Source organism: Parasteatoda tepidariorum, chromosome 4 (assembly GCF_043381705.1).
Source record: "Parasteatoda tepidariorum isolate YZ-2023 chromosome 4, CAS_Ptep_4.0, whole genome shotgun sequence".
Lineage (NCBI taxonomy): Eukaryota > Metazoa > Arthropoda > Arachnida > Araneae > Theridiidae > Parasteatoda > Parasteatoda tepidariorum.
This window is the reverse complement of record NC_092207.1, coordinates 57,982,872-57,996,346: the sequence shown is the minus strand read 5'-3', so window position 1 is coordinate 57,996,346 and position 13,475 is coordinate 57,982,872. Positions and strand designations below refer to the sequence as shown.

General features: G+C 28.0%; 2 protein-coding genes and 1 long non-coding RNA gene across 7 annotated transcripts in view; 1 reads left to right on the top strand and 2 right to left on the bottom strand.

Moving 5' to 3' along the window:
* Positions 1–3,629: 3,629 nt before the first annotated feature.
* Positions 3,630–12,124, bottom strand: LOC107442337 (uncharacterized). The gene is made up of 7 exons (XM_016055878.4): positions 12,026–12,124; positions 9,137–9,247; positions 9,002–9,063; positions 8,118–8,225; positions 6,678–6,719; positions 4,738–4,758; positions 3,630–3,807 (listed from the first exon to the last, which is right to left on the bottom strand). Exons 2-7 carry the CDS (start codon positions 9,225–9,227, stop codon positions 3,760–3,762), a joined length of 372 nt encoding a protein of 123 aa, XP_015911364.1. The 5' UTR covers positions 9,228–9,247; positions 12,026–12,124; the 3' UTR covers positions 3,630–3,759.
* Positions 12,124–13,475, top strand: part of LOC139425369 (uncharacterized) — a 19,060-nt gene continuing 17,708 nt past the window's right edge. The window contains exon 1 of the long non-coding RNA XR_011636595.1: positions 12,124–12,313. This is a non-coding gene — a long non-coding RNA (uncharacterized lncRNA). The remainder of the gene's footprint in view (positions 12,314–13,475) is intronic.
* The window catches only part of LOC107442336 (uncharacterized), a 17,081-nt gene continuing 16,845 nt past the window's right edge, over positions 13,240–13,475 (bottom strand). For all 5 annotated transcript variants that reach the window (XM_071179898.1, XM_071179897.1, XM_016055873.3 and 2 more), the window contains one exon: positions 13,240–13,399. Coding sequence is in view for 4 of the 5 variants with exons in the window: in XM_071179897.1 (XP_071035998.1) it covers positions 13,352–13,399 (48 nt within the window). In the remaining variant the exon portion in view is untranslated. The remainder of the gene's footprint in view (positions 13,400–13,475) is intronic.

The window sequence follows — 13,475 nt, the reverse complement described above, 5'->3', positions numbered from 1 at the left end:
CACGGTGCTGTGTCGCTTACATAAATTGTAAATACTCTGAATAAAGGAAGGGAACATAAATTGATAAATGAAAAAAAAAAAAAAAATTTGCCAAAATTTTGTCCAGAGCAAATATTTGTCGAATTTGAAATCTCCATGTACTCAAAATTGAAACAGCATATACTATTTCCATGCATATTTGAGCATAATGCATAGTTTGAAACATTATGGAGAAGGAGAAATGGGTGAACGGTTTGTTCGTTGACTGTTGACGGGATTCGAATCAATAACCTCCGGATTGAGATATGTGGTAAAATGAATCATGTTTCTGGCTTTATGGGAACACCAAAAAATTGGGTAATTGTAATGGAAGAACTTTTGTGGGGAATTTGGTAAAATTAACAACAGCATGTGGTTTTATAATATGTGATAGTTTATATTATTTTTTAATTTATATAATATGTAATGTTTAAGTGAAATGTGATAAAATTTGTTAGATATGGTAAATTTTGATCAGTTTATTATGATACCTTAGAGCGTGGCATAAAAACCATTTATTTACTTCTCAATTTCGTATTTTTTACTAAATGTGCAATAAAACTATGATTTTTAAAGTCAGAATTTCCGTTAAACCGTTATCATATGATAGGATAAATTACCAAATGGATGGTTTAAAAGCTGCATATCTTGGATTTTAATATCAGAAATATGTTGTCTTTTTTTACCAGAAATGTTATTACCATTCAATACGGAAAATATTCCAGATTTTTTTTTGCCATGTATTAATTTCAAAAAAAATATAGCAATAAAATTTGATTTAAAAAAAACATTTACATTACGTTTTGTTAATGCAGCTTGTTAGTTTATGAACTTCATTGTTAGTTTCATAAAATTTATATGTTTTAAATTTTTTAACAGTTAGCGACTTATTTCAAACTGCTGATGTCTCGGAAGTTTGTAAACTTTTGAAAAAAACTGTATGCAAATTAGTGTTTCATGAAAATCGGGATAAAATAAATTTCAGTCTTTGAACAGAGTATTGAATTTCCGTGATTTCAATTAGTTTATTTACTGACTTAAGTTTATATTATGGTCTAATATGAAAATAAAGTACATTAAATTATACAATATGCTTTTGCCCTGTCACTGTATAGAAAATTTAATATTAATAACTTAACGATAGTATAATTAATAATACCTTAGCGTAATAATAGCTCAATATTAATAATGACTTACAACTTACATTATGCTGATATAACTTGTAATAATAAATTTCAGTACATAAAGTAAAAGTGTCTGATAATATTGCCGTATTTGCACGGTAATAAAATTTCTGGTAAAATATGATAATTCTGATAATAAAAAAAAACTATGCAGTATTTATGCAAATGGTAATTTTTTCTCTCATATGGTAACGGTTTACGCTATTATATTATTTCGTTATTAGTATTATTTTCTTATTATAACACGTTTAGTAAAGAATACAAAACTTGAAAGTAAATTTAACCAAATAAATGGTTTTTATGCCATGCTTTATGGTATCATTACAAAATTAGCAAATTTTACCACATTTACTTCCAAAGAGTATTATTAAAAAAACATATTTTTATGTTTTACTACCAAACTATAACCAAAGCCACTTCCATGCTTTTTAGTCTTCCCATATAGGCAGAAATATGGTAATTTTTGTCATATTCTGGTAGTTTTGACCACGATTCTTTTCGCAATATTGACTTATTTAAATGACTAGTATTAACACATTTGTAAAGCAACAATCTTTTTATACTTGAGTATTACTTTTTCAAAGAGAAAAGGAAAGCACATTTCTCTACCAACTGGCAAGGTTTGGGGTTCTTCATACTGTTGCCACATATTCAATTAAATACCCTCTTGCTGAGCTATAATACACCGAAAACTTTTTCTCTCGGTTAATACTGATAACAATACTGTAAAAAATGAGTACACAAATATGACGAAACTTCCTTCGTTTTTGACATATTACCTGTTATGTGCCCTGCACAAGAATTTCGTCGAAGTGACGTAGAGGAAAAGAATTTTACCAAATATAAATGAATATTTCGTTATTCTATTTCTTTAAATAAAACTTTTATGGCCAAATTAATCTAACATTTAACTTTTCTACCATTACTTTAATGCAGGCTCCATGTTAGTGGCATAACAATACAAAAACTGAGAGATAAATTACACCATGCCCGAAGCGGGATACGAACCCCAGATCTCTCTGATACGAGGTCAACGCTTTGACCACCATACAATCCGGACGGCTTAGTTGGTTTCTTTGTTTTCTATTATCTAGTCTTTTTTCTAGTTTCGTCGTTCTAGTTAACAGGTACCCACAATGCACTACGATGAAATTTTGAGTTGAGGAAACATTTCCTTCATACATTTGAGAGCTCTCATTTCATCACAAATCACGTGATTACACGAAAAATTCATTGTTAAAGTTAACTAAATACTGCTAAGGAATTGCTGAATCGTCAAAAGTAAGAGTTTCATTTCTAATAGAGCAATAAAGAAAAATTTTAACTTTACATAGCATCGAACACTAAGGAAACTGGAAATTATTTATTTAGGAAAAAATTCAAAACTCCAACAGGCATTTTCATTAATTGGTGATCTTTAGTGTAGTTGTTGCTTAAATTTGCAATTCTTTTGAGTGGAATATTTAATATAAGGCACTTTAGGATCACTTCGCTGCATGTTACGCAAGTCTATTTTTAACCTATATGTACTGTACTACTACTATTATTTTTAAACTTGTATGTAAGGGGAAATTGTGTATACATTGCGTATACAATTTTTCCAAAAAAATTATATTTAATTTGCAACTGAATATTTTTTTTACTCTCTTACAGACATCAACATATTCTTTTTGCAATGGTTTCATTGAATGCGTAATTTAGCATATAATCCTTCAGAATAATGCTCTTAATGATACTTCGTCTTATTTACGTTAAAGCTAACCTAAATTATATTTCTCAGCTACGTTATGATAGCACTTGCAAAAAAATGGGAAAAAATATTTGTGTTTTGCAGAAAATAGTAATAAATTTTATAAAAATGAAAGAATATAATTTATTTCTTAAAAAAAATATGAAAATAAACTAGATTAATTATTCTTTTAAATCTTTCATTTGGTAATTTGGTTTTTGAAACATTTGCTCGTTAATTTTTTCCCGTTCATACAGTGACGGATTACCGGAAATTCTGGTTTTCAAAATTGCAGTTCATAACACCACACATTTACTATAAATACAAAACAGAAATGTAAATTTAACCAAATAAATGATTTTTACAACAGGCTTTAAGGAAAGTATCATGATAAAGTTACCAAATTTCATCACATTTGCCAAATCTCATCACAAATTATAAAACCATATTTTATCGTTAAGTTTACAAAAATCATTACAAATGCAATTCTGTAAAATTGATCTTCTTGGTGTTCCCATTAGAGCCAGAAATACGGAAAAATTTACTATTTTCTGCAACTTTCGACCCTATTTTTTTTCTCAGAGTGTGGAATATCTAATGCAACAGATGATTTAAAAAATATACATTAAATACATGAACAAATTATTATATTTTTACCTATTTCAGAATGTGTTGTTCACCCAAAAAATTAGACTTAATTCATGATTGAATGTTTTTTTATTCTTCTCCAAACATCAATGTATTTTATTACAATAGTGACATTAAATGGTTAGTTTAATGTTATAAGTTTGCAGAATAACGCTTTGATGATCCTTCGTCTTGTTTCTGTTATGGCCAATCTAAATTATATTTATCTGCTACTGCATAATAGCATTTCTAAAAAATGAAATGAAAAATTAGTTATGTTTCGTAGAAAATATTAATATATTTTATAAAATGAAAAGAAAATTTAACTTGATTTATTATTTTTAAAAATATATGAAAGACCAAATTAATAATTAAATAAATAATCCCAAGAAACTGAAGCGGTAAGATATTACGCGATTACAATTATATAACTTCAAAAATTGGAACTAACAGTTGACAAGCTTCAAGCCCTCTTATTTTCAAGATTTACTAAAGGTGAATGAAAAGAATACTCCTAATGTTCATTATCATTTTTAGGCAATTGATTTTAGCGCATTTTATCTTGCAAAATATCCTTTTCATTAAGAAACGTAGAAAAGCCACGGCGTAAGAGAAAAAAGATGTTTCATCTTACTCACGTCCGGCAATACTTGAAAATGGCGTCTATTTTTAAGCACTTGAAACATGTCAACTGTTACTTCCAATCTGTATATTTTTGAAGCGAATAAACCTTCTAATTAAGTATTAGATAAATAATTATTTTTTAAGTCTGCTACAATCATATGTGAAAGTTAAAAAATAAATGCATGTCTTTTTTTTAGAAGTATTTCAAAATTAACTTTTAAAACGTTGCACAGCATTCAGTATTATTAAAATAATTTGTTTCAAAAATGTACAGTTTAATTCGTATTCATAATTTAAGTTTATTCGCATATAAGTTTTATTCGTATTTATATATATTTACTTCTCAATNATGGATATATATATATATATATATATGTAAAGTAAGTAAGATTAGTAAGTTTGTAAAGTAAGTAAGATTAAAAAAAATTCTACCGGGAATGATGTATATACTCAAAATATATAGCTCAAAATTCATCAAAAGATTTATCAAAATATACTCACATATATATAGGAATTATTAATATCTTACATAAGATTTATCAAAAAAATACTCACTGTTCCAGCTTCAAAGTCACTCTAGAAAAGATATTAAAACTTGTAAATCTTTATAAATTCATTTTCTCTTTAAAACATAGTTACAAAAAATATATAAAAATTCATCTTAAAATATAATATGCGACAATTACCAGAATGCGCTGTAGAATGTCAAATTGCTTAAAATTAGAATACAAATTTTTTTTATTCGTTTTGTTTTTCTAACCAAGAAGTTATTTCAGCGTATACTTTAATAGAATAAGATATCACCATTTTTGAGGAAATTTGAATGAGTGGATTTTTTAAGTGGTAAAAAAATGTTTCTCCTAACATTCTATGTTTCTATTAACAATGTTTATATTAACGTTCTTTTCGTTCCAGAAAATTATTATATTTATAAACAATCTAAGCATAAATATATCAGATTTATTTGATGCTGATCAATAAAAAATATCAACTTCATTAATTTAATAATTCCTCTTATGTTTATTAAAAAATTTAAGTTTTAGAATCAAAATGTTTCGAAAATTGCCAGTTTCATGAATACCTCCCAAGTTCCAAAAAAATTCCTTTCTATGAAATTTATAAGTTTAAAACCTTAGCAAATCTCATTACACGCAAAACTCAACACATTTGCTAAATAATACAGCTTTTTAAGTACAAATATTTAAAACAATACTTATCGAATCTATTTATGCTATCAATAATTTACTTTATAGTTAGCATCTTGTAACGGAAATTTATCCTACAGAATAAATTAAAATCGCTTACAAATTTTAGTCTTTAAAATTTGCAGAGATAATTCATAATTTTTTATCGTTTCCTATTTCTAATGGTTTATTTTTTTCAATATAAGTAGTTTCGAAAAGACCGATATGCATAGATAAGATGTTGATCATATGTAAAGACTATTTAAAATGAATATTACTAGAAATAATTTCACTGTAAAAAATGGTTTTTCAAAAATTGAGCGAAGATGTGTCAAAATACATATTAAAAAAATATTAGTCAAATTTATTTTTGAGCAAACATATTCTCAAAAATGATGTAGAGGGAGAAATGTGTGAGACAGATGTTCATTGGCTGTCGGCAGGATTGTTGTACATGTACAGTGCCAAAATAAAAAACCGACCAACCTGACTAACATTTGATCTACTGATCAGATCTTCACGTTTTAGGACTCAATCTTAAATGGTTCAAAGCTCAAATAAGCTAGTTAATAAGTGCAAACGATATTTTAAGTTACGAAATCAAATACAAAAATGTGCTTTCTCTGAATAAACATATCTTTGATGTATTCGAGTTTCTGACCCCCAAAAAATAAAGGTAGCCACAATTTTGGGAACTACTGGTCCGCAGTCTGTTATTTTATGATGAATGGGTAAAGAGCCACAAGGGCCTAAGTCACCCAAGTGACTGATTATGCCTGACTGTCGGTTGCTTTGTGTTCTTTAGTTTTCTTTTCAAGTTCCTGTTTCTGAACGTAAAAACAGAATCGAAAAAGGCTTGCAAGAATGAAAACAGCGAGAACGGAAATTCTGCATTTCATCTAGAACTGTCTGCATTGGATTTATTTGAGTTGGTGATGGTCTCTGGAACATAGACGATGAAATGAAATTTATTACCACCGTGGATTATACGTATTGGTGGTACCTTTGAATGTATTTGTGTTCTGGCTAAATGCGTATCTCAAAATAACTAATACTGGTAATTGTTGAATTGTTAACATATTTTTGTTCTTCAATGGATCTGTATTGTAAACGGCAATAAATTTTTATTCCGTTGTCTTACAAAGTCTGTCATGCAACCAGGTTTACATTGTGTTATTACGGGTATTTGTTTGAAAGGGTATTATCTTCCTTTAAATTTGAAGCTTCCTTTGATGATGTGTAATTTAAGTCATAAACCACAATATAATACAACATATGTTGAAGTTAAATATACTTAAGAAAAGGACTTACAGCTTTCATATCCTTGCTGTTTTCCTCAACACACTTTGCAAACTGAAAAAAAATAATTCAAATCGTATTACTTAATGAATCGGGAAAAGCCTTTAAAACTCTGTTTAATTCGCTGTTAAGCTGCACGCAAAATTAAAAAGAATAAATACATATTGTGTGAAAGTATTTAACAAAAACAGAAAAACAAAACAAAAATCAATCAAAATCTAAGCACTGAAATTTGTAAAGTAAATTTCGTAAAATAAAGTATGAAGCGATTAATAAATGTATTTTAATTCTCCAGATCCTATTCAGTACTTGCGACTAGTTATATGCTTCCGTAAAATTTTGTGGTTGTGCATGGTGTGCTAACGTTACAGCTTTAAGACTTGGGTTTATTATCACATTGAATCAATTTTAGAATTAGATTTAATGGGATATCTTCAAACAACCTGTGTGTGCCGAACCTTGTCAGTTGACCTACATTTGACGTCACTTGCAAGTATGCAATTGTAAGTTTAGTTTAGTTGTATATCTGGAGAAAATAAATGTAAATGTTATTAGATTATTTTAAAAGAAAACAATTGATTGCATGAATCGATAAACAAATTCAGTAAGCCACGTTTTTGAAACTCTAAAAATCAAAATAGTTCTTTTTAGTGAATCAGAGAGAGCTATTAAGCTTAACTTAGCATAACAAACAAGTTAAGGGGTTTAGTAAATACGAAGTATAGCAGAGTAAGAACAAAACCAATAAGATAGATAGTTTAAATGTTAAACTTTTCTTGTATAAAAAGTAACTTTTTGCACTCATGAAAAATTATGCTTTTACTGCCTGAAGCTCACATAACTTCTAAACTATCAGACCAATCAACTTGGTTTTGATCTTAGTTTGAATCAACAAAAATAACTAAATAAAATATGGTGAAAATGCCCCGAAATATGGGGTAACTTTCACCATGAGTGAGATTTCAATATTTGGCATATATTTGTTAGATATTAGCTAAATATACATAAACAGCTATGAATATTAATTAGCAAAAAAAAAGTATGAAACACATTATTTTGCATTTTTATTTCAGGAAGTCTATGCTAAAAGTAAAAACCAAACATATCGATGGTTAAAATGTTAAAAGCATGGAAAAATAAAGATTTCGTTCCAAATCATGTGATTTCATAATAAAACAATTCTCAAAATTAACTACTAAGGTCAATAAGAATGCTCAAGGCTTGCTGAGTCGTCAAAAATGAGAATTTTATTTCTTAGTGAATGTAATGTTAATTTTGGTATGCAATCATTTTGTGTCATTTATAATTCTGATATCTGCTGTAAAATATAAAAATGCAGAAAAAATAATTTCATACTCATTGATTCTTTTTTCGAATTTCTAGTACACTGAAATTATGACATTAGATTTTCTCGTATTAAGAAAAAAACAGAAATTTTACATGAAACCATACCTTTCTAAAAATGGAATTATCTTTGCAACCAGCTTCAAAATACGGCTTTGCTTTCACTTCTTCATTTGGCAGCTGTTCCAATTGACAATCGCTAACCAATTTCTGAACCTAAAATGAAAAACAAACAAAATATGAGCTAGTATTGAACATCTTCATCTACAATGGGTCGCAGTGTAGATTCTTGCCTGAACTTTAGGAATTACTTTATTTTTTAAATAATTAGATTGATTTTAATGTTTGTAACGGTTTTCAAGCGAAAAAAAAATCAATGTGAATGAGATTCGATCTTTGTCACAGCTGTTTCCTGAATTATTTTCATGAAAGGTGTGTAAAGGCTTGGAATTTGCAAAAATGAAAAACAGAAATGAACATTTTTGTGACAGTTTATTTAATTTTAACTTACGTTTATAATGAGAAATAAAGACTGTATTGCCTTCGTTTCTCATCCAAAAGCTTTCAATTGATAAAATATATAAATCATTCTTCAAACTATTCCCATCACAGCGCTAGCACTGCCAGGTGATTTAATTTAAAATCAAAACGTAAGAATCTAAGGTAGCTTTCCGAAATTTTGCAGACAAATGTGTTCGAAATCTTCTTCAGACAAAAGCTTTCATTTAGTATTTTCAACCATTAAGGTATCCATTTTTTTTGGCAAGTATAATTTATGAAGCATAAATAAATAAAATCATTTTTCTCCGTGAAATTTCAATATTATTGAAAACGTTACTTTGAACCATCATCTCCTAACTTCCTACACTATATTGTTAAGTTCAATAAGCAAGATCTGCTTCGTATTCTCAGTCACAAATAATTCATTGGATATATATATAATATCACTTAACAATTCATTTAAATTGTGATAAAAAATAATGTATACTTACATGTTTTGGATCTAATTTATTGCATTTGTCGAACTCAGCACTTATTTCATCTGTAACTTTATCTAAATGAAACAATAAAAACGTCAAGTTCATATCATTTTTAAATAATGGAGTTTTTTATGTTAAATTTTTTACCGCATATTATTTCTGGCCCTGATTGAGGTTGAGTTGTTTGTGCAGTAGCAGATAAGACACAAAAAGCGAAAATGATCCAGATGGCATTCATGTCTTAAATATATCTTTGAGCTGAGATACAGAAAAGAAATGAAGTTTTAAATGGAATAAGAATACTACTTCAAAAGAATCAGTAAAAATCAAAGAAAAAAATCAGTTTATAGGAATTACTTATATTTTAAAAAAATAACTTTCAGAGGAACTCGGAAATGCAGTGGAAAAAAAACAATTCCCTTGGCTTAAAATTCTTAAATCTTATCCCATATAAGTTCAAAATGTAAAGAAAGCATGGAAAAAATTACAGAACAATGAAAAAAAGGGGGGAAAGAAAATAATAATAAAAGTAAAAATAATAAGAAACCGGAAAAAAGGGGAAAAAATTAATAAATTCCGGAAAATTAAATATATAATCTTTTCATCAGCTCACACGATTAGATGAAAAGATTATATTTTTTATTTTCTGGAATTTTATTAATTTTTTTTCTTTTTTCTTCGGTTTCTAATTATTTTTATTTTTATTATTATTATTATTATTCCCCCCCCTTTTTTTTTTCTTTGTTCTGTAATGCTTTCTCTACATTTTGAACTTATTTAATGAGTTCAATTTGCTTGCAGCTTATGCGCAGTAAATGAAACTTATTGTTTTTCTTAATTTTCTTCGTGTTTGGTTTTTCTTTTTGTCCTTCTTGTACTTATATATTATGCTATATATATAGCATAATAAATGAATAACTTTTTGGGGAAATTAAATATTTAATATATATATTTAATATATATGTTACCGGCAAAGTATGAAATGATTTATATTTCACACATTGCCTAGGCATTCCATAGAATGCTAAATGAGAAACCGGCAAAGTATGAAATAAACGTCCTGATGAGGTTATTATGTAGATGATGTGCTGTAAATGATGTGCAAATGATGCACTGTGAATGACCGAAATCGGTGGTTGTTGACTTTCACCGGTGAATGTTGACAATCACATAGTCGCTTTGGTGAATGTCCGAAATATTTATTACATCTGATTTGATTTAAATTTATTCGTGGCTATAATTACATTTATTCGATATTTTGATACTTACTGACGACAGATTAGAAGAAACATAAGTATTTGGTGTATCGGGCAAATATATACCGGCAATGGCGCTTTTGACCTTAAAAAAACATCAGTGTAGGGTATACCGGGCAAATGTATACCGGGCAGTGGCACTGAACCTTAAGAAAATATCAGTGTAGGATATACCGGGCAAATGTATACTGGGCAGTGGCACTTAACTAGACCTAGGTCTAGTTAAAGGTCTAGTCATACTAGTCATCTAGTCATACAGAAAATACAAATTTTGCTTAAAAATATAATATATTACTTAGGTAGAAGTAAACTCATAAATGTGATATGTCCTTCAGGAACTTTTTTTTGCTTATTATTGTACATTGTTTGCATACTTTTCTATATTTCGGTTATGAGTTTAGGAGAAAGTAAACTCTTAAATGTGATACGGTCATTTCCACATAATGCAAAATATTTTCTTTCTTTTGTTTGTATTAATTCGTATTTTAGTTATGAGCTTCGGAGAGAAATTAATAAATGGGATAATCACATTCGGCACTTTTTACAGATTGTATAGATTGAGTTAAAAAGTAAACTCATAAATGTGATAATGATTTTTAGTACTTTTTTTTAACTGCAGGATATTTGTGTAATTCTTCATATTTGGGTTAGTAAACAAAATCCGCAAAACTCAAATAATAAAATAAAAAAAAATAGTGCGTGAAGTCCCTCCGCGCGGAAGAAGTTAAACTTCGCAACCTGCGACGTTAATTGTATAAGAATCAGCAGTCGTAGAAGGATCACTAGTTCTATTCAACGACTCTTTTTCCTGCTCCGCTCGCTTCCGTGCTCTGTAATCACGGTAATATTGCGCATTTTTCCCTCGTGGACCTCTTGAACCAGTGGAAGTGCTTGTGGTTGCCTCATCGTCTCGCCATGGAAAATGTATTTGTATTAATAATGTATGTGAATGCGTCATAATGTTATTTCAGAAGAGAAAACCTAACAATCAATTGATATTCACAAGAGACGTACCTTGACATAACCCTAAATCTGTCGCATTGTCCGTGGGATTGTTTTCACTCATTTTTTACAATTGTTATCCACTAAATTTGAAAATAAAAAATACTACCCTCTTCAAAACAAAATCCGCAAAACTCAAATAATATAATATATGTGGCATAGTACTCGAACTAAATTTCTTACTTTTCTCTTAATTTTGAAACAGGGAAAGAAAATGTATTACTTTTGCTTTTTCTAAAAAATATAATGTCATTTACACCCATTTATATACAAAAGTTAAAATGTTAATAATTTAAATATTAATTATATGTAAGTAAACTTAACACGTATTTCTTTAAAAAAACGATGATAAACGATATATATTTCGAAAAAAAAATACAAAAGTACTTGGGAACTGAATAGAACTTCTAGTTACTTAGACAACAGCAACGTAGTTCCAAAACCTCACACAAAATAAGCTAATTTATAAGTGACTAAAGCTATGAAAAAATATTCTCACATACAAAACTTTTTAAAAATGTAGAGTTCAGAGTATTTGTCATTAAATACACAGTTAACCAAGTTTAAGTATATTCTCCCTTAAAATCATTTGCACAAATCAATCTTATTCTCAATGATGATAAAAAAATAAACGAACACGCAAGAAACCAAAGCCTACATACAAAATAATAATTACAAAGAAAATATAAATTATTTCCCAAGAGAAAATACTTAATATGCTTAGCACTATTATATTAATTTACATTACGTAAAAGTAGAGAAAACGAAATGTACTTACCAAAATATCTATTCTTTTTGGAAATCTTGGTATGATCTTTGATTTTAAGTCTTTTAAATAGAAAATCTTACTGGAAAAACCTGCGATAGCTGTCAAATCCTAGAGATGTAAAGACAATACGGAGTAACAAAAGGAAAAGATTCATTATTTTCATCAACAACATGTCGTCAACAACATGTGTGTGCTCGTTTATACGCTCAAAAAAAATTTGAATTGTGTGTGCAAAACGTCATAGATTAAAAATTTCGTTTTGTGTTAAATTGTTTTAGTAATATCTATGTATATTTGGTAAGTTATCTTTTTGGTAACTATTAAAAATTATTAAATATAAAGGAATTTTTATTAGGATTTTTTTCAAAACACAGAGGGATTATTAAATATATTTCTTTGAATCTCAAATATTTTTTTCCTCTAACCCCTTACCTTAAGTACTTTAGCACTTTGATTGTTCAAAACACTCCTTGCATTAAATCAAACAAGTACATACACCAAATATGTACATAAATACGTATGCGTGAAAAAATAATATATCTATAAATAATAATAAGATATTTTTTTCAAAATAAGCAATTATTTTAGTGACGCTAATTATGAAAATGCTGACAATTTATTCCAATAAAATGAAGAAAATAATTTATATGAGATAAATAAACTTAATGTATATTAATCAAAAAATGTGCAGCGATTGTTTTAAATTTGCCGTTTTTAAAAAAGTTTTTCAACAAAAAGCTATTAAGTAGGTTTTTTTTCGTCCTAGAAAGCAGATAAATATTATAAATTACTTTTTTTAAACTTACATTTGAAGTAATTTTAACTTTGAAGCGTGGGATAAGCCTGGGACTAAAATTTTCGTAACCGAAGCATTCCATCATTGCAAAATCATAGATACGTGTATGAAAATCAGTTAACTGCAACTCACAGCGAGGCGTTAAGTGGTCGATGACATTTAGAAACCAGCATTTAGATTATTTTTGTGGTAGACACTAAGAAATTGGTCTTGTCTCTGATAATTGTACACCTGTCTATATAGCACGTCATTGGCGATTTTGTGACAAAAGTAAACGCGGGTGGCACAACTTTTTAGCGGGATTGGTTAAAGTGAAATAGCCTTTAGAATAATTTCACATTCGTTAAGAAATATGGGAGATGATTAAAACGGAGGTTTTTAACAAAGTAAATTATAATTTGTTATATTTATAATTATAAACATAAAGTTTTGCAGAAAATTTTTTATTTCTTTATAGGAAGCAAATCTTCTTTTTTTCAACAAAAATTGAAAATTGCAGTGAATTTATTTTATGTTCTTAAGTTTTTCTCCTAATTCTTTTAAGACACAGCTAATCCATATTTTTTTGATACTTCATTATAGCAACCCTAAAAAAGAAAAAATCAATATATGTATTGTATATTTGTATATATGCATTATATATATATTGTATTTATACATATA

Excerpts from the sequence above, each read along its gene's own strand:
- LOC107442337 (XM_016055878.4), bottom strand. The coding sequence starts at position 9,227 with ATGAATGCCATCTGGATCATTTTCGCTTTTTGTGTCTTATCTGCTACT. Across the intron at positions 8,226-9,001 it reads ATAAATTAGATCCAAAACAT|GTTCAGAAATTGGTTAGCGA; the intron begins GTAAGTATACAT and ends TTTTCATTTTAG. Across the intron at positions 3,808-4,737 it reads GTGACTTTGAAGCTGGAACA|AAATGCTATTATGCAGTAGC; the intron begins GTGAGTATTTTT and ends TTCATTTTTTAG.